The sequence below is a fragment of the Dasypus novemcinctus genome, chromosome 25 (genome assembly GCF_030445035.2).
Source record: "Dasypus novemcinctus isolate mDasNov1 chromosome 25, mDasNov1.1.hap2, whole genome shotgun sequence".
NCBI lineage: Eukaryota > Metazoa > Chordata > Mammalia > Cingulata > Dasypodidae > Dasypus > Dasypus novemcinctus.
In genome coordinates this window covers 26,685,391-26,705,937 of record NC_080697.1, presented here as the reverse complement: position 1 = coordinate 26,705,937, position 20,547 = coordinate 26,685,391, and the positions used below count along the sequence as shown (strand labels likewise).

The following is a 20,547-nucleotide window of genomic DNA, read 5'->3' as shown; positions in this document are numbered from 1 at the left end:
TTTATTCTATACATATTGATGCAATACCTTAATGCATTTTAGAGAGGTTTGGGCAAAAAATGAAAAAATACTTGTAAAGTTCTTTAAGGGACTAGCAAAGAAAAGCATAAAACTGCAAACCTCTCCCCCTGAGGAATTCCTGCTATTCTCTCAAGCTTACTGAAACTGTAATAATAATAATAATAAAACAATAACAACAATAATAAAACATTACAAGATCTAAATTTAAGATCCACTCTGTTTAGAAAGCAAATTATCCTCTAAAGTTATAACAGAAAGACCTATGGAAATACACTCTTTTCTATCTTTGAAACCCTGGCCACATAATTAGTTCTTCCATGCACATGGGCAGAGAACCCCTGCACTGATCCATATCAATATCTCCTCCATTATTACAAGGTGATATGGAAAAATAGATAGATTTGTACAAGTCCTTTGCATATTTGTCTATCGGCATTTTCTTTATTGTATTGCTTTGAAAGAGCTCTCATAAAGGTACTGATCCTCAACCTTCATTATATATGTTACATCTATTTCTGAATTTTTGTCTCTTAATTTTTATTAACTTATGATTTATGACATATATGTTTATATTATTTCTATCTAGCTTCTTTTACCCAATTTTCCACTATGGTTTCTACATGTTGTATTCTGAGTAGAAAGACTTTCTAAAAAACAGTTTATATAAACACCCTTCAATAATTTTTTTTTCCCTGACAGTCATGGTTTTTTCAGTTTTGAAGTTTAATGCATCAGGAAGTCAAATTTATATTAGTCACGAAGTAGGTATCTACTCTAGGCACACCTCCACCACAGGACCTCAGTGGTTAACCTTAATTAGTACAGGATGTTCACCCTCCAGGTTTCAGCCTTAAGCACCTAATAAATTGTGTAATGTGATCCAGGAGCACTTCTGAGTGCTGGATCAAAACTGCCTACTGTTTCGTTAATTTCTCATCCTTGCAGTGGAAGCAGGTTCCAAGAACTGCACACATCTTTTCTCAAGCACATGTGCCTCTCTTCTACTAGAATCATTCAGGATGTTTCCTGTGTGTAAATTTTTGATGATTTTACTCATTTCTCAATTTAAAGGTATATTTAATCTTTTATCAGGGTTTTCTTATAATGTTACAAGGTAATGTAGCTTTAGTCACAAAGTTTAAATTTATAAATGATAGAAACTTAAATATTCACTGATGTTTTTGCTGAGAACGTCCTGGTGAGAGTGGCTCTTGTGTATGTTCCCTCTTAATTGCTCTGGAGGGGTCTTCATAGTTGGCAGAATTTAAAAAAGGAAAATACACACAGCAGAAGAAAACAAGCTTTCATCTTCGTCAGTAATTAATTCTATATTTATGTTATGTTGGATTCATAACTGATGCACTAATATACCTGCAGAGATATGGTAGAGATTTGTGCATTCAAATTTTGAAGAGAGCAGACTGATTTAAGCTTTTGTTGGGTTTGAGAGATGTAGAAGAAAGTTTCTGTTGTCTTGTCTCCCAAATCCATTGCTGTTGAAGGTAATTAGAAAAAGGGATTAAAGCTACAACACAACATGTGTTGTTATTTTAAGAAGTATAGGTATCAAAGATGTACCTGACTGGATTAAAACTCTGAAAAACCCAGTAAATTTTACTTCCTTGTTTTGGACCAAGTATATGTGATCGGCTTGTTTGTTTATGACTTCCTTTTCCTTTCTAAAAACACAGTATGAATCTTTTAGGAAAGAACTCTAGTTAATTAATGTTTTATAATGTATTTCAATTGAAAATAATCCTAGTCCTAGTATATGCAAAGACTATATGTATATATATATCTTTTCTCTCTTTCTCTCTCTGCAGCATCTAAGTAAAAAATTCTGTCCTATGACAAAGCTGTATGTGGTGCAGAGGATGCTGGTAGTAGACATTTGGTTTATACTTCCATAAATCTGCTATAGAACAAAGGCTGGAGACAGTACTCTCTTCATTTTGAAAATTTAGACATTCGAATTTATATCCCCACTCTGAAAAAAAAATACCTTCCATATTTAAAAAGTACTCTGGAAAAGTATAGATGTCCAGAATGAGATTTCTTATTCTTTTTGGGTTGGAGGCTCAGTAATCAGAATTGAAAGAATTACATTCTAATGGATATGGTGCTAATTAATTAAAATGGTACTCTGAGTAGTAGTGCAGTTTAAATAATAGAATTGGAAGGGACTTTAGTGACCATCTCGTCAAATATATAATCAACATGTCTTAATATAGTTTTCAAGAGATACATTTTATTCTACAGAAATGCACAGGATGGTTTTCTCACTTGACTGCATTTTCTCTTTTCTTCTAAAGACCATGAATTTCTTTTACACCAAGAATCATAATGAAACATATTTATAAAGACAATCCAATTTTACTTGTTAGGAGGACTAGTTTAACAACCTGCCATGATCAAAAGGGTTATAATTTAGCTTGTTTTTAGGCTGCCTACTTGACTTTTTGTTATATATTTCAGTGCTAGGTGAGGAGAGAATAATCTGTACTTATCCCACCTACACTGAGATACCCAAGAACCAGTGGCCAATAAATAAAATCTACTCATTTCATAACTACAGAATGTCAAAAAAAAGGAAGAAAGAACTAAAGTTGCTTAATAACTAAAGATATAAAATTATTAATGATTTTCCCTATAGGGATAGCATATTGTCTGAAAAGCATCCCAGATATAAAAGGCTGTCTCTGTTACGAAATAGTTAAATAACCCTCACCAATGCACTTGCCATATATTTAGGGCTCAGTTCTGCATCAACATTAAGATGCTAGAATATACAGAGAATCACAATACCTTTTATAGAGGTCTACTAATCTAAAAGTTAGTGATTGCTTATCATTTACCTTCAAAGGATGAGATTATATTTTTCATGCATCTCCAAAAATAAGATTCCACAATTCAAAGAGCAATTGAAGCAGCTCAGAAGGTCATAATTTGAGAGAAAGTTTGGACGATAGCTATCCCTAAATACTTGAAAACTATCAAAAGGAAGCAAGATTAGATTTATTCTTTGTAGCTCCAGAAGGTAGAGTATGGAAAAGAGACAAAGAGAGAGTTTTCAGTTGAACCTAGTGAGATTGTGGAACTATCTCCAGTACAAGGAAATACAGGAATAAATTGTGATACTTTCTTGTGAGAGTGATTGATGGCCTTTGTCAAGGCTGTTGATGAAGGCTCTAAACATAGCATAAGATTTGGACTAGATTATTGCTAATTTTGAGATTCTATGAGTGTATGAAATATCATACCACTCTTAAATACTCCGGCTCATGGTGAGAAGGAAGAAGGGGACAATTCCTGAGTATCTAAAATGTAGTAGGCTCCATTTTGTATGTTAGAATTGTTTAAAGTTCCCACTTTACAGATGAGAAAATCGAGACTAATTGTTCACACATCAGAGAGATTACATATGCTACTCCTGGTCATACAGCTAATCAATTAGTAAAATCTTGGTTCAAATTCACAACACTCTCCCAAAACACATGCCTTAACCATGTCTTAACTGCCGCATGGTAATTAAGCAGGGCTCATCTAGCACATGACACTTGTAGGAGCTGAGGATATTATGTTTAACACTGACTGACTCAAGAGCACCTACAGTTCTGTCAATGTGTGAACACCTTTTGTTTAACCACAGGAACTAAGACTTCAAATGCAATATACCTCTGGGAGTTTAAAAAAATTCAGCAATTTGCACTGGAAAAGGTTATGCCAATTGGTAGGTTGTCATTCAAGGAAGCATCCAGAGGTAGGCATGACAAGGAGAATAAGATAATAAAGTTGATAACTGCAGAGCAAGGTGTAATTATGGCAGAAACTCAGGGACACTGATACTTCTTTGCCTAAATGGGGCTAATAGTTCATAGTGGTGTTGTAATCGCAAGACAGTGAACAACTGCAGTGAACAACTATGAGAACAGCTGCAGTTTTTATTCATGAATATTAAAGAGAGATGTATTTCTCCTTTATTTTTACTTTTAGAAAAGGTAATCCTTGGAGTTAAGGGCCAAGAACTGGTTTATCCTAAAAGGCTCCCTCTGATGCATAAGAGAAATGTTGAGAACATGCATGATCCTGACAAACAGGTACAAATTTTGTGCATGTGTGCATATGTAAATTACTTTTTTATTGTCTTTTATTTTCAACAATGATTACCTGAACCTAAAAAAAAAGACTTTATTAACCTAATGATCACTGAAAAGACAAACCAGGTACAGCTTTTGATTGTATTTAGTAAATACAATTTATTGCTTTCACAAGGCAATAAGAAAGTTACCTTTGACCCCACCCCAGAAACAAACATGAAAATTCACACTCAGCTTATAATGTGCTTGGGAATGGGGGTTGCGGGTATGGAGAGCAACTCTTTAACCAATTAGGAAATGAGAAGGAATAACATTCAGGTTTTAGGGAATGACATTTAAAATTTTCCAACTTATAAGAGGACTTCCACCAACAATATGAACCATCTTTCAAGATTAATTTAAGGCAACCTCCTTTGTGCTGAACTGGTACCCTTAGAAATCATTCAGTCTCCAAGCATTTTGCTTTCTCAGTAATCTTTTTTGCAGGTTTGTCTGTTGTACTGATTCAGCAGCAAAACTGGACAACTTTCATAGAAACGAAAGAGTCTGCTTGGGACGGGTATAGCTCAGTGATTTGAGCATCTGCTTCCCATTTACAAGTTCCCGGGTTCAATCCCAGGTACCTCCAAAAGAAAAAAAAAAGGGACTTGTCACTTTAGAAGAGTGTTTATCCAGGTTTTAACATTTTAAATATTTAAGAATTTAAAAGTAATAAATGGTTATCATAGGAAATAGATAATACAGATGAGAGGAACAAGCTTCAACCTTAGATGGTTTTCAGTTTCCCACTCTTTTATGAAAGATAATAGATGAATGTTCTTAAATATTTATGATTAGGCATTTGCATTTTAAGCCTTACATCTTTAATTTGGTCTTGGAGAATAATGATTGGTGCTTTGTTCCAACAAATTTTGGGAGTGCAGACGTCTCAAAGCAACAATGTTTAGCACTAGTCCTGGCACAGACTTTGGATTTTTTCTATTATGATGCTTCACACACTGAATCACATTTGCTTTCTCAACTGGTGTTCTTAGCCAAGCTGTGGTTTCCATGATGTCAGTGACCCATATTTTGTGCCTCATTATATTTTCCATATTATCACTGTGCCTGAAGTAAAAGCTATTGAATGAATGGGTGAACAAAAAACTAAGAGGAATGTGCAGCATGTATGACCAATAACTGCGAGCCTTAAATGATAAGTAATTCTTATGAGTCATAAAGAAATAAAATACCACAAAAGACAATAGTGATAGGGCACATGTGAATTAGCAATTCATATAAGCATAAATAACTAAATAAAGGAAAGGAAAAAAATTAGCCATCTCAATAGTCATCAAGGAAAACAATTCACAAGTAGTTACTATTTCATTATTTGACTTTTCTTAATGATATTATCTATTACTAGTAAGAATGCAAGGAAACAGGAACCAGTATAAATTGCTAGTGCTGTTCTAAATTTGTACTTCCTTTCTGTAGGGTAATCTGGCAATATTTATCAAAAGTTTTACATTTTTTCCATGTTGTTAACAATGCAATTCTGTCTAACTACAGTGGGAACACCTCAAAACAAATTTTGAATATTTAAGTAAATGAAATTTCATTCACATTGTAAAAGTCTTTGCAGTTGTAAAAAGTAAGCTACAATTAACATTTATTGGAATAGAAAAATGGTCATGATTGATTGCTAAGTCAAAAAGTAGAATGTAAAGCATACAACATTGTTAAAATATGTAAACAAAAGATACCTGAGAGGATAACAAGGACATAGAATAAACTGTCCTTCTCTGGATAAGAGAAGGATTTACATTTTTCCATTTTTTTTTCTTTTATAACTAGGGGAAAAGCCTTTTGAAAATTTTAATTAAAAAGTAACTTGAAAGTAAAAATCCTCCTTATAATTTTGGTTCTCTTAGAAATTCATCTTTCTTATTAATAGTATTTATCATTTTGCATGAAAGGACTGCTGGGTAGGCTGTGGGAGAGCTGTAACTACCTCCACTAGCTTCTCACCACCCTTAATGCATGTTTTAGTTTGTTAGGCTGCTGAAAGCAGATACCATAAAATGGGTTGGCTTTTACCAATGGGAATCTATTAGCTTACAACTTAAAGTTTTGAGGCTGAGAAAAATGTCCAAATCCAGGCATTAAGGCACTGCTTTCTTCATGAAGACCGGCTGACAGTGATCCGAGATTCCTATGTCACATGGCAAGGCAATGGTGGCATCTGCTGGTCTCACTCTTCTCTTCTGGGTGTCTTTCATTTCAGCTCCTTGCTTCTATGGCTTTCTGTTTTCTTTGTCTGAATTATATTCTCTTATAAAGGATTTCATTAAGAGGCACCCTGGGTCACTCCTTAACTGAAGTAATATCATCAAAAGGGTCTATTTACAATAGGTTTATATCCACAGTAATAGATTAGCTTTAAGGACATGATTTTCTGTCCTTAAAACCATTTTCAAAGCACCACAACACATTTGAGTCATGTAATGAATATTGTTTTTCAGGAACCTTATGAAGAAGAATTGTTGTATGAAATCAGACTTAATAGAAAAATCTTACTACTTCACCTTTTAAGAACAAGGTAAGTTCTGTTGTGATTCATTATATTAAAGACTTAGTAATTTGTAGTATCTCAGTATCCTAAAGACCACCAATGAAGTGAATTCTTCAAGTCATTGTCACCTATTAGTATCAGTATTTTTATGCTTCTAAGAAGTCTTAGTGACTTATTCCATGTAATCACTCCAAGATTAATGTATTATTCCTTTGTGAACCAGTGGAATTTGAAAATCTGATATTTAAAGTGACTTCTAAAAGCTATTTAAATTACATATCAAACCAAGTTTTATTGGAGATTAAACAGAGAAAAGGGAAGAACTTGCTTCATAAAGTCATCTTATGTAAGCTAAATAATTCTAATGCCCTTAACTTTCTTCATTAGCCCTCTTCAGAATTTTTTTTAATTTTTCATTGTTTTCTTTTAAGTCATTCCCACACAAAATAGCTCTGACTCAGAGTCTCAAACATTAAAATCATGAGGCAACTGTACTGAAGAATGTGGAGTAGAATGGCAGCTCTGCTGAAGAATCAACTCTCTGCCCTGTTAGCTAAAAACAAACAAAAAGCACAGTAAAACTACCCCTCAACTCTGTCTCTTACCCAACAAATGTACAGAAATACAATAAACCTAATAACATAACCATACTGATCATTTACACAGACCCTGTGTATCCTGACAATCTAAGAATGGACACTGACATTTATTGAGCTGTTTCTATGTGTTTTTCACCAATGTTATCTCTTAATTCCTACAATATCCTATAAAGTAGATGTTCTTTAATTTCCATTTTACTGAGGAAGAATCATAGGTTGACTGAAATATTAATTTGTCTAAGTCATAAGGAGGTGATGCTGCTGACACACTAACAAGTCTACCTTCTTTCAAAGCTACACCATACAACCTATGCCTCAAGTAGCCAGTCTCATTACATGAACAATACTTTTATGTTGCGTATCATCCTGGAGTGGTATATTATAGAATTTTGTACACACAAAGCAGTTAAATGCAATAAGAGGTAAAAAGTTACATCTGTTGTGTATATGAGGCAGTGGAGACATACATTTAGAATCTATTACAGAGCAAAGCACTTTATTAGATTTATATATGCTCTCTCAAAATAGCCTCAGAAATGATTTTATTCTACCTATTTACATGATGTATGTAATTCATCTTTTTAACAATTTATTTTTTTAAATTTACATATACATAAAAGTTGAAAGATTTTATAGTGGACATTCATATATCCATTAACATACACCTAGATCCATATGTCCATTAAGATATACATATATACACATACCCATTAACATTTTACTATACTTGTTTTATAAAATATTTCTCCATTTTTTCATTCCTCCCACTATCCATCCATCCATCCATCCCTTATATTTAATGTTTTTCAAATTATATTACAGATATCATTGTATTTCCTGCTAAATTGTTCAACAAGCATAACATTAGAGTTTTAATATTTGATTAATTTTTTCCTTTTGATGTAAAATTTCCATATAATGAAATGTACAAAGTATGAGTGTACATTCATTGAATTTTGACTTATACATAAACCTGTGTTAGCTAAACTCCTTTAAAAGTATAGAACCATAACTCCAGAAACTTTCCTCGTGCTCCTTCCTGGTCAACTGTGCTCATAGAGGAAATTGCATATCCTGTTTTTTCTTAACATAGATTAATTTGTCCTGTTTTGGAAATTCTAATGAATCATAATGTATGCAATTGTGTAAAACTTCTTTAATTCAGCATAATATTATTGAGATTCACCCATGATATTTCAAGTATTAGAAGTATGGTTCTCTTATTTTGTGATTAGTATTCCCTCATATAAATATACTTACAGTCCTTTTATCCTAGTTCTCTATTAATGGGCACCTGGGCTGGTTCCAGTGTTTGACTATGAATATATCTTTTAAGAGTATTGATGCACAAGTCTTTTTTATAAACATATATTTTCATTTCTCTTTGGTGAATACCAAGGAGTAGAATTTACTGGATAATAGGATACATATATCCTATATATACATATGTAAAAGAAACTGCCAGAATCTTTTCCAAAGTACGATTTTACCTAAATGCTAATAATGAGAATTCTGCTTGCTCCATATCTTCTTCATAATTTATTGTTGTCAATTAAAAAATATATATCTATACTGGTTGTTTTGTGTTAGTATTTTGAGAGATGTAAATTTCATTTCCTTTTGAAAATTGTTTCATGTGTTCTCTTTTTTCTATCTTCTTTTTCTGTATCTTCTTTTGTAAACTGCCTATTTAAATCTCTACCCATTTTTAATTGGGTTATTTGTCTTGTTGTTCAACTTGGATACAAGTTTTTTGCCAATTTTCAAAAATTGTTTTAATGTAAAATATATACAATCTAAAATTCCCCTTTTTAGCCAACCACATTCTACTATATAATCCAGTGGAATTAACTACATAAACGACGTTGTGCTATCATCACCATCAATGATTTAAAAAGTTTCCCACCACCTCAAGTAGAAACTCTGTACCAACTAAGCATTTAACTCTCCATTCTCCACCCATACTCTGGCATGGATAACTTGTATTCTAGTTACTGACAATATTAATTTGCTTATTATAATTATTTCATATTAGTGAAATCATATAATATCTGTTCTTTTTATGTCTGGATTATTTCATTCAAAAGGATGTTTTCAAGGTTCGTCCATATTTTGTCATATATCAGGGCTTCATTCTTTTTTTATGCCTGTATAATATTCCATTGTATGTATATACCACATTTTATTTATCCATTCATCACTCAATGGACACTTGAGTTTGGCAATTATAAATAATACCACTATGAACATTGGTGTGCAAATATCTCTTTGAGCCCCTGTTATGAATTCTTTTGGGTATATATCCACCAGTAAGATTGCCAGGTCATATGGTACCAGTATACTTAACTTTCTGAGGAACTACCAAACTGTCTCCCACAGCAGCTGCACCATTTTACATTGCCATAAGCAAAAATGAATTCCTATTTCTCCACCTCTTCTCCAATATTTGTTATTTTCTGGTGTTTTTGTTTTGTTTTGTTTTGTTTGTTTTTGTTTTAATAGCAGCTATTTTCCTGGGGGTAAAATGTTATCTCATTCTCTTTTTGATTTGCATTTTCTGAATGGCTAATGATGTTGGGCATTTATGATGTGCAATTTATCATTTATACATCCTCTTTGTAAAAATATCTATTCAAGTCTTTAGCCCCATTTTAAAAAAAATTAGATTGTTTGTGTTTTTGTTGTTGACTTGTAGGCTTTCTTTATCATTGAGGATACTAAACCCTTATCAGATATGTAGTTTCCATATATATTCTCCCATTCTTCAGGTTGTATTTTTAATATCATGACGAAGTTCTATTTGATGCACAAAATTTTTTTTTTTTTTTTGATGAGGTCCTATTGATCTATTTGTTTGTTTTTCTTCCTCACTCACACTTTTGGTTAAAGTCTAAGAAGACGTTGCTTAACACAAGTTCCTGAAGATGCATCCCAATGTTTTATTCTAAGAGTTTTATAGTTTCAATCCTTATATTAAAGTCATTGATCAATTTTGGGTTGATTTTTTATTTGTTGTTAGGTAGGGGCAGCCATCATTCTTTTACTCATGTATTTCCAGTTTTCCGAACACCATTCATTGAATACTATTCTTTCCCCATTGAATGGACTTGGCAACCTTGTTGAAAATCACTAGGTCATAGATGTAAGTGTTTACTTTGGGACTCTCAATTATATTCTATTGGTCTATGTGCCTATTCTTGTGCCAAGATCAAACTGTTTTGATTTCTACAGCTTTATAGTAAGTTTTATAATCAGGGAGTATGAGTCTTCCAACTTCATTCTAATTTTTAAAGATGTTTTTGGTTATTCAGGGCTTATACTTCCATATAAATATAATGATTTAGTTTTCCAGTTCTGCTTAGCTCTAGACACCCTTTTATTGATATTTCAGCATTTTCTCTATATAAGATCATGTCATATGCAAATAAGAAATGTTTTACTTCTCCCTTTCCAATTGGTATGCCTTTTATTTCTTTTTCTTGACTTATTTCTCTGGCTAGAACTTCCAGTACAATCTTGAATAAAGGGGTGATAGGGGCATCCTTGTCTGGTCCAAATGTTAGAGGGAAAGCTTTCTGTCTTTCACTTTTGAGTCTGTTAGTTGTGGATTTTTCATAAATGGCCTTTATCTTGTTGATAAAGTTCCCTTCTATTCCTAGTTTTCTGAGTGTTTTATTTTTTTGAGAAATCATGTTAGGTTTTGTCAAATGTCAAATGTCATTTCTTCATCGACTGAGACCATCATATGTTTTCTTTCCCTCATTCTGTCAATGTGGTGTATGACACATTTTGTATTTCTTTTGTTGAACCACCTTTTCATACCTAGGATACATCCTACTTGATCATAGTGTATAATTCTTTTAAGGTGCTGTTGGATTCAGTTACCACAAATTTTGTTGAGGATCTTTGCATCTATATTCATAGGGGATATTGGTCTGTAATTTTCTTTTCTTTTGGTATCTTCATCTAACTTTGACAATAGGATGATACTGGGCCCAAGGAATGACATAAGAAGTTTTCCCTCCTTTCAGCTATTTAGAAGAGTTTGAGCAGGAATGAGGTTAATTCTCCTTGGAATGTTTGGTGAAATTCACCACTGAAGCCTTTTCTTCATTAGGAGGTTATTGATTACTGATTCAATCTCTTTACTTATTTGTCTGTTGAAAGCTATTTCTTCCTGAGTTACTATAGCTAGTTTTTATTTTTATGTACATCCATTACATATTTTTGCAAATATGTTGATGATTGTGTCTTTAGAGTTTTGTAATGTTTTTGTCAGGTTATAATATTAGATTATATTGGCCTCATAAAATGAGTTGGAAAATATTTCTTCCTCCTATATACTCCGTAAAATTTCCAACTCTCACAACTTCTACTCAAATTATTTTATATTTGTATACAATTGATGTTATTTCTTTTTAGAAGGTTGATAGAATTCACAATTGAAATTATCCGTGCCACCTCTCTTCTCTTGGTGCCAGCAAAGACTATGTGGGGGGCCTAAATTTCCATCAACCAGCAGCAACAATCCCCCTTCTAACTCCCCAGTGGAGTAGTGTTAGCAGAGACCCAATGGAGGGGAAGGACTTTCACCCCTCTTCAGCAATAATAAGACCATCTCCAATGGTGTAAATTGAAGCCACATGAGAATCAGTGAGAAGGTATCCTTTCCCTTCTCAGCCAGGTTGTTATTAATAGAAGCCTAGTGAGGAGCCTGAATTTCCCCACCCAAAAAGCTATAAGGTGGTTCCTATATAGGCTGAGTGGAAAACATGGACTTCCATTTCTACCTGATGGGAATGATGCACCACTCCCCCCATCTACTCCTATCTTCAACCACTGGAATATGTTAGAAGCACTCTCTTAAAACATACATATTAAATAAGAACCAGAGTCTTATAAAAAAACAATACCCAAAATACCCAGAGTTTCAATTGAAAATCACAAGTCTGATGAAGAACCAGGAAGATTTCAATCCAAATAAGAAAAGGCAATCAACAGGTGCAAACACCAGTATGAAAGAGATATTAGAATGATCTAGCAAGGGGATTTTTATGCAGCCATCATAATAAAGCTTCTATGAACATTTACAAACATGTTTGAAAAACGGGAAAAAAATAGAAAATCTTAGAAAAGGAATAAAAAAATCTCAGCAAAGAAATAGGAAAATACACCAGAAAAAATAAATGGAAATATTAGAACTGGAAAATTCAATTCTGAGAAAAATAACAAAGTAAAACCTCAAGTAATGAGCTAAACATCAGAAAGGTGAGGATAGAAGAAAGAATCAGTCAACTTGAAAACAGAACATTAGAAATTACATAATCTGAAAAACAGAGAGAAAATAAACTGGAAAAAAAATGAATGGACCCTACAGTACATGAGGGACTATAATAACATATCAAATTTACATTCATCATGTCCCCAGAAGAAGAGAAAAAGGGTGGAGCTAAAAAAGTATTTCAAAGAAATAATGTCTAAAAATTCTCAAATTTGGTTTTAAATACCCATAAAATTACAGATTCAAGAAACACAAAACTAACTCATAATAGGATAAACCTAAACAAGCCATGCTAACTGACATCATAAATTTTTATAAATCAGAAACAAAAAATATTGAAAAGCAGTGAGAAGGACACATAGGTGGAAACCAATTAGAATAACAGTGGTTTTTTCAATCAGAAACCATGAAAGCCAGAAGGAAATGACATAGCATTTTTCATGTGCTGAAAGCAAAAAATTGCCACCAAGAATTCTATATATGACAAAATATCCTTTAAGAATAAAGGAGAAATTAAGACATTCTCAGATGTAAGAAAGTTAAAAGAATGTGTTGCCAGTTAAACTATACTAAAGACCAGATCACAGAATTTTCTAGAAATTAAAGAAATGGTAAAAGAAAGAAATTTAGAACATCAGCAAGTGTGCCACTTTAGAAATATAACCTGAGGTCCCAGGGTGTTATCATCCTTGCTCAGGAGTCCAAAGGGCACCTTGGAAAAACAAGGACAAATCATACAAATGTTTATATGGAGACTTAAGAATGTTAAAATAGATATTATCCACATGGGATAATTTGGCTAGAGTTAAGTAAAATATCAGAGCACAGAAGGGTGTGCTCTGAAAACAGTCCCTGACTGTTTTCAGGACTTCACCAGACAGCATGAATAAGAACAATAACTGAACTTCTTTTCAGTAGCAACTGATAATATGCCATTGAATGAATAATCAGTGTCTGGGAGGAAATGACTAGGTCCCTATCTATATCCTGGTGCCAGAAAGTGTTTGTTTGGGCAGATCAGGCAATATCTTCATTTTGACCTCAGTGTTGTCTATGTGATACTTCCTTCCATTTGTGCCTTTGTTCCAAGTACCACACATCTTCCTTCATCATATGCCTGCTGTCCATTACATTCCCACACACTTCTTTTCTACCAGAATAGACTCTCTGACCATGTTGGTGATAGTCTAGACTGGCTTCTTTTTCACTTTTTTTGGTCTACTATTCATAGAAGACTATCTCGATCTCTTCAATATTAAACTTCGGAAACTTAAAAGCTCAGTTCTTGCCTTTCACAATTACTGGAGTCCTTTATGAATGGAAGCAAAGCAAATAAAGAAAGCCACAGAACTAAGGAGCTGAAAGCAAAGAAAACCAGAACAGAGAAGAGAGACTAGTATGTGCTGCCATGTGTCTTGCCATATGTCAGAGGAGCCAAGGATCACTGGTAGCCAGTCTTTGGGAAGAAAATATTACTTTGAAGATACCTTGATTTGGGCATTTTCTTAAACTTATAAGTTATAAGTTTGGTACAAATGTAAATTTCAGTTTTACATTGTTGGAATTTGCCATTCGATGTTGGCATACATTCTTAAATAAATGTGGTTATGTTAAACATCACTTTAATGTGCATTTTGGGCTTTATGGTGTTTTTGCTAATTACTTGCTGTTAATTTTATATTTATTTTCGGCTATGGAATTGATGTTAGACAAAAAGCAAATTCAAGCAATTTTCTTATTTGAGTTCAAAATGGGTCATAAAGCAGTGGGCACAACTTGCAACATCAACAATGCATTTGGCCCAGGGACTGCTAACAAATTACAGTGCAGTGGTGGCTAAAGAAGTTTTGCAAAGGAGACGAGAACCTTGAAGTTGAGGAGCATAGTGGCTGGACATCAGAAGTTGAAATGACCAATTGAGAGCAATGATGGAAGCTGATCCTCTTAAACTACACAAGAAGTTGCCGAAGAACTCAACATTGACCTTTCTATAGTCATTCAGCATTTGAATCAAATTGGAAAGGTGAGAGAGCTTGATAAGTGGGGACTGAAAATTTTTAAAAATCGTCATTTTGAAGCATCGACTTCTCTTATTCTATACAACAACAACAAACCATTTCTCAATCAGATTGGGACACGCAATGAAAAGTGGATTTTATACCACAACCTGTGATGACCAGTTCAGTGACTGTACCGAGAAGAAGCTCCAAGGCAGTTCCCAAAGCCAAACTGCACCAAAAAAGGTCATAGTCATTGTTTGGTGGTCTGCTGCTGGTATGATCCACTACAGCGTTCAGAATCCTGGTGAGACATTTACATCTGAGAAGTATGCTCAGAAAATCCATGAGATGCACCAAAACTGCAATGCCTGTAGCCAGCATTGGACAGTAGAAAGGGCCCAATTCTTCTCCATGATAATGCTCAACCTCACGTTGCACAACCAATGCTTCAAAAGCTGAACAATTGGGCTATAAAATTTTGCCTCATCCACTGTGGGAAGCTGCCTGTGGCACTAGTATTGTATCGGCCATCTTGTTACCAGACGCCATCTTAGATACTAACCCAGTTAGGTTTCTATTCCCCCATCCTCACTGAAGTAAGTTAAGTTTCTATTTCTCTTTACGCCACTCCCCCAGGCTCCGATTGGGCACTCCCTAAAGCGCGCGAAAGTTTTTCCGCAGACGTTGCCCAACAACCATCTGCGCATGCGTGTGGCGCGAAAACCGAAAATCTAGTTACTTAATCAGTTACCAACACATGCGCTGTCGTCAGTATGTACTACCTTCTTCCTTTCTAGTTATAAATACCCCTATCCTACCCCTAATAAACGAGACTTGATCAGAATCCTGTCTTGTCTCCATTCTTTCTCGTCCCCTGCCCCTACCCCTGCTTCTTCCCACAGGTCCCTGGACTCGCCCCCGCCGGTTTCGGACAATCCACCATATTCACCTGACCTCTCAACAACTGATTACCACATCTTCAAGAATCCTGACAACTTTTTGCAGGAAAAAATGCTTCCACAACCAGCAGGCTGCAGAAAATGCTTTCCAAGAGTTTGAAGAATCCCAAAGCATGGATATTTATGCAATAGGAATAAACAAACTTATTTCTTACTGGCAAAAATATGTTTATTGTAATGATTCTTATTTTGATTAATAAAGATGTGTTTGAACCTAATTATGATGATTTAAAATTCATGGTGTGAAACCACAATTCCTTTTGCCCTAATCTAATAATAAAGTCCTATTGTTTAAGCCAACCCATTTCATGGTATTTGCTGGAGCAGCCTAGGAAACTAACCCAGTGGGGAAGCAGAATAACTCTAATGATAACTCAGAACATCATTCCTTTACTTGTACAGAGAAAATACTATTAAGGGTTATACAGAAATAATTGCAGTGATTATCTCTTGATGGTGGGAACAGTACAATTTTTTTTCTGTTCTTTTCTACATTTTCTAAATTCACTGTAACCAATATATCTTGTCTTTAATCTAAAAATATAACTGTTGAGGTTATATGTACATTTGTGTAAACATATGAATATATCTCACACATTTTTGCATTAATTTTGGCTCTTAATGCAAAAAATTTTCACTTAGACACAATTTGTTCTGAGTTCTTTTTAAGATGATGACTTGAAAAAATTGCCTGAATTTGTTTTGGTCTCTTCTACAGTTTTTATCAAACCAAGAAATCTAGGTAGTAAGTCGACTCAATTTTGGTATAGATTTTTTTTAGCAGAAGACATCCTTGCTGAGATACAAAAGCAGCCTGGAAATACATCCATCATAAATTGGTTTTATATGTGAGGTTTTTAGACTTCTCATCCTACCTCTTTTTCAGGGAGCTACTATCCTCAAATTACAGTGAAACATACTACTCCACAAGAGGGGAGGAAATCACCAGACATCCTCAGATCACGGTATCTTTCGGAATTTCTTATGTCTCTTCTTTGAACATCTTATTTACTGGTGTTAAATTTAAGATCCCATTCTAGCTTTACAAGCACCTTCAGAATGTGCTACATCAGAAATGAATCCAGCACTTACTATACTAACTTAATGATCCTAGAATAGAAAACAAGACCTTCTGAAACAGAAGGCAGCTGATCAAAGCTTCATAGGACCTTCAGTGAAGCATATTGACCTTTTTTCCAGCAATAAACTGACTTCTAGGCCCTGGGTATAATGCTAAGTCAGGGTGAAGGGTGAAGCAGTATATCAAAAAAAGTTTATGAAATTGTAATCAAGCTCAATGGATAAAACCTAAAAGTATGAAACAATTTTTAAAAAATAGCCTCTCTCTACTTGGCCCTGATTTGATTCACATCCCCTTGCTCAGTCTTTCTGATGCCCTAAACACTAAGGTCTTGCCTTCATTCTCTAAATGAATCTTTGTTCATTTATCATTACTATTATTTCAGTGGATACAGTTCTATATATATATCCTCATTTGCCTTTCCAGATCATGCCCTCCACAGCCCTCCTAAGGCCAAAATTATTCTCTCTTACCTAAATTACGCTTTTATTTTTAAACCTATTTCCTCTATTTAAGGCAGCTGTCAATGTCTATAAATATAAGCCATCATGCCATCTTTGTAAAATAGGACAGGAGGATAACTAACATTTTATTTTGCCGAGGGTAAAGATGGGCTAGTGAAGGTCTGAGGTCGTTGGAGGTCTGTGGAAGTTGCAACCCATAGGCTATAGTTGAACAGATGGAAATGATGTGAAGAGTAATTACCTAAGGAGATCACCACGGGCAAAGAACCAAGTACAGAATTTTAAAAATCCCAAATTGATTGACACAGACAGAATAGAAAAGAATGAGGGGACATGGTTGGGAAGAGAAACATAATTATAGAGATCATCAAGAGGTTGGGCTTGATTTCACAGGCAATAAGAGAAATTGTAATATTAGCACAGGAAGATTAGTTTGGTAGAGATATTAGGATGGATTACTGTATTAATATTTCTAAGTAAAAGAATCACATTTCTGAGGCTTGTGTCCTCATCTACTAGCCTGGTAAATTTTTGAGGGAAGAATCCTTATACTGATGTACACAAAATAATCATGCAAGAAAGATAAGTATTTCAAAAAGCATTCTAATGCTTAACATTTCCAAATGAATGAATGCAATAATGGAATGCTTGAATGAATTTAAGCATGATTTGTTAGAATGAAATGCTGATATACTCCATACAGAAAATAGTCATATATTCATTTTTATATTAAAATGTAGATGTCAATATTTCTACTTATATTAATAACTTCTTCATCCATTTTAGGATCACTGTTTTTACCAAGGATCCATCATACATGAATTTGATTCTGCTGCTAGTATAAGCACATGTAATGGTTTGAGGTAATGCAAAGTATTTTTTTTATTTTCTTGTTGAGTTTTCTGTGAATTTTCAAAGACATCCACCTCACTTTTTTCCTTTTAGAAACTCCAGAAGACAGAAAAATTAATAGGAAAAGTGCTACTGTGTATTTTCAGCAATGAGTAGAAGCTTTGTCTCATTAATTTATAAACCAGAGAAGTTTGAAGTGTATAGTCAAGAGATTCAGAGTTGAAATACTTCTAGAAATCATCTAGCTGGTGCTCTCTGAAATCAAAGAATTGTTTCTGAACATAAAATTTGCTTGTATTAGAACTGAGTCCAAAAACCAGCCCCCTTGACTTTTAGGCCTATGGATTTCTACTACACTACAGCATGTCACAGCTTTTTACTAAACTAGGCAGGTTTTCAGTATCTGGAGACTAAAAGATCAGAAGCAAGTCTATAATTCTTCACAGATCTTGCGCTCAAGGATGAAGAAGGAAATTTTGGTGGCATGGGGCAGAAGAACAAGAAAATTTTTTTGTCTTTCTTCAAGAGGGCATGAGTAGTTCTCCCTCTTTTCAAGAATAAGAACCCATTTAATGACAAAATTACCACATACTAGTACAGGTACTTTCATATATCTAGTGTACAGTTAATGCATGATAGACACAAAAAATGCAGATATTTCTTGCAATAAGGTAGAGGTATGCCCAGTGTCCATAGCTACAGGCTGGGAATTTCTGCCCTACCTACTTCAAAACAGAGAGATGACTGTCAAACTTCTTCAGATGAATTGACTCATTAGTTTCTAATCCAGTCAAAGGCAACATAACATCTCATTTCTGTACTACCCAGAGCACCTGGCTACATGCTTATGGAGTCTTGACTTTGTGATTTCCCTTTTTCGAAAAAATTAACTTAATTAAGATAGAATGGACTAATGATAGATCTTGAACACTTTGTGTTCTCAATTTCTACAGGGGGTTCTTCAGGATATTTGACCAAAGGTACCTCATTGAACCAGTGAAATACTCAGATGAGGGAGAACATTTGGTGTTCAGATATAACACGAAGAGGCAGGATGCTGCCAATTACTCTTGTGCAGAGCACAATTTTACCTGGACAGCTGTTCCTAGCGATAATATTAAATCCACAAAAGACATCAAAATGGAAGTAAGTGCTTATGATCTGGATTTGCATATGCATATGATCTGGAGAAAGATATTATGAACCCAGATAACTTGTTATTTCACATCTGACTCTTCATTGTCTGAAATAGGAAATGTCAATTTTTTTCTATTTATAGTGTTCATTCTCTACAGTGAATCCTAGATTGTCCCATCAATTTAAGGAAGGTGGGAAGGGGGGTGCCTCAAACCCTACATATAGATTTCCAGCTTCTTAAAGGCTAGCATTTTTAGAGAGATTGTAATCTGCAATATTCTAAAACCTATCCTAGTTATTGCCTTTCTGATATTTTCCTGAGAGTTGATGTTGATGATAAGCCACAGTCTCCCCTTTCATCAGGATAAATGTTCTAATTGTTAAGAACAATCAAAGGTAATGACAAGTTAAATTTCTTGTTTCATGGCTGCACAATGAGAATCTCTTGCGTATTAGGTTTTTAAATATAACTACAGCTCTCCCAGATATTAGCTTGAAGTCTTCATGAGTGTTTATTTTCCTCAAAATGAAACAGTCTGTGGTGAGGACAATGCCTGAAACATAACAGATGCCAGTGGATGTTTGTTGAGTGAATAATTCAATGGAAAAAGAATTGCTTAGTCAACAAAACACTGACCTATGATTTAAGTCAAAACTTGGTGAAGTATGCCTCTGGTTTATACTCAAGGAATGTTAATTACCTCAATGCATATACACTAAAAGCTAAAACCAGAAGAATTTCCTGGTGTTGGTGTTTTATAAAAATCAACAACTTTACTCTATCTATACGTTACCTTGGAATTGAGACTACTGGAAGGTATGAGGTTGGGAGGAAAGGCGAGGAGTGCAAGGAGTACAGTCAGTCCTGGTAATCAGGCTTCTGTTTGAGCTCTCAGGTATAGATGGCTGCTTTGACCTTGAGCTTCCATTTTGCTTAGTAAATGAAAAAACTAAATTATGACAACTGGATTCATAGTTCTTTAAAACTCTTATCTGACTGAAAGACTAACCAAAGATGGTCAAATATGGAATGTTGCCTCAGGTTTATTTAAATCTGATGTAAAAGGTCACATATTTTAATAATATAGTAGATCTCACTTAGATAAATTTATAGAATTATTAGATAATAAGAGGGTGGTATATGGGACTCCTGGATGTTATGCTTGATTGTTCTGTAAGCCCACAACTTCTCTTCTCTAGTAAACAATAATAAAAAGATTTTAAAATGTTTGAAAATGAGAAATGTTAACCATACTTCATGAAATTTTCCATAAATTTCCAGAGTATTCATAGAGAAAAATATGTCGAACTGTTCCTTGTTGCTGATGATAATGTGGTAAGTTTCAGAAAAACACTTTATTCCATATTCATCCTTATTAAAATATTTTTGTGATTCTAAGAGAGCCAAGTATTCTAATCAGAGTTGAGTTCTGAACTCAGGGCTCTATTTTCAGCTTCCCAAAACAGACTTATTTAAGAGACTAGAGGGTCCTTTGGTGATA

The 20,547-nt window shown here is 34.2% G+C and overlaps 1 protein-coding gene across 1 annotated transcript in view; it reads left to right on the top strand.

Moving 5' to 3' along the window:
* Positions 1–1,040: 1,040 nt before the first annotated feature.
* ADAM7 (ADAM metallopeptidase domain 7) overlaps positions 1,041–20,547 on the top strand; it is a 48,313-nt gene continuing 28,806 nt past the window's right edge. The window contains exons 1-7 of the mRNA XM_004459519.3: positions 1,041–1,092; positions 4,015–4,118; positions 6,623–6,699; positions 16,398–16,476; positions 17,843–17,919; positions 18,862–19,054; positions 20,328–20,381. Of these exons, the coding sequence (XP_004459576.3) occupies positions 1,041–1,092; positions 4,015–4,118; positions 6,623–6,699; positions 16,398–16,476; positions 17,843–17,919; positions 18,862–19,054; positions 20,328–20,381 (636 nt within the window). The remainder of the gene's footprint in view (positions 1,093–4,014; positions 4,119–6,622; positions 6,700–16,397; positions 16,477–17,842; positions 17,920–18,861; positions 19,055–20,327; positions 20,382–20,547) is intronic.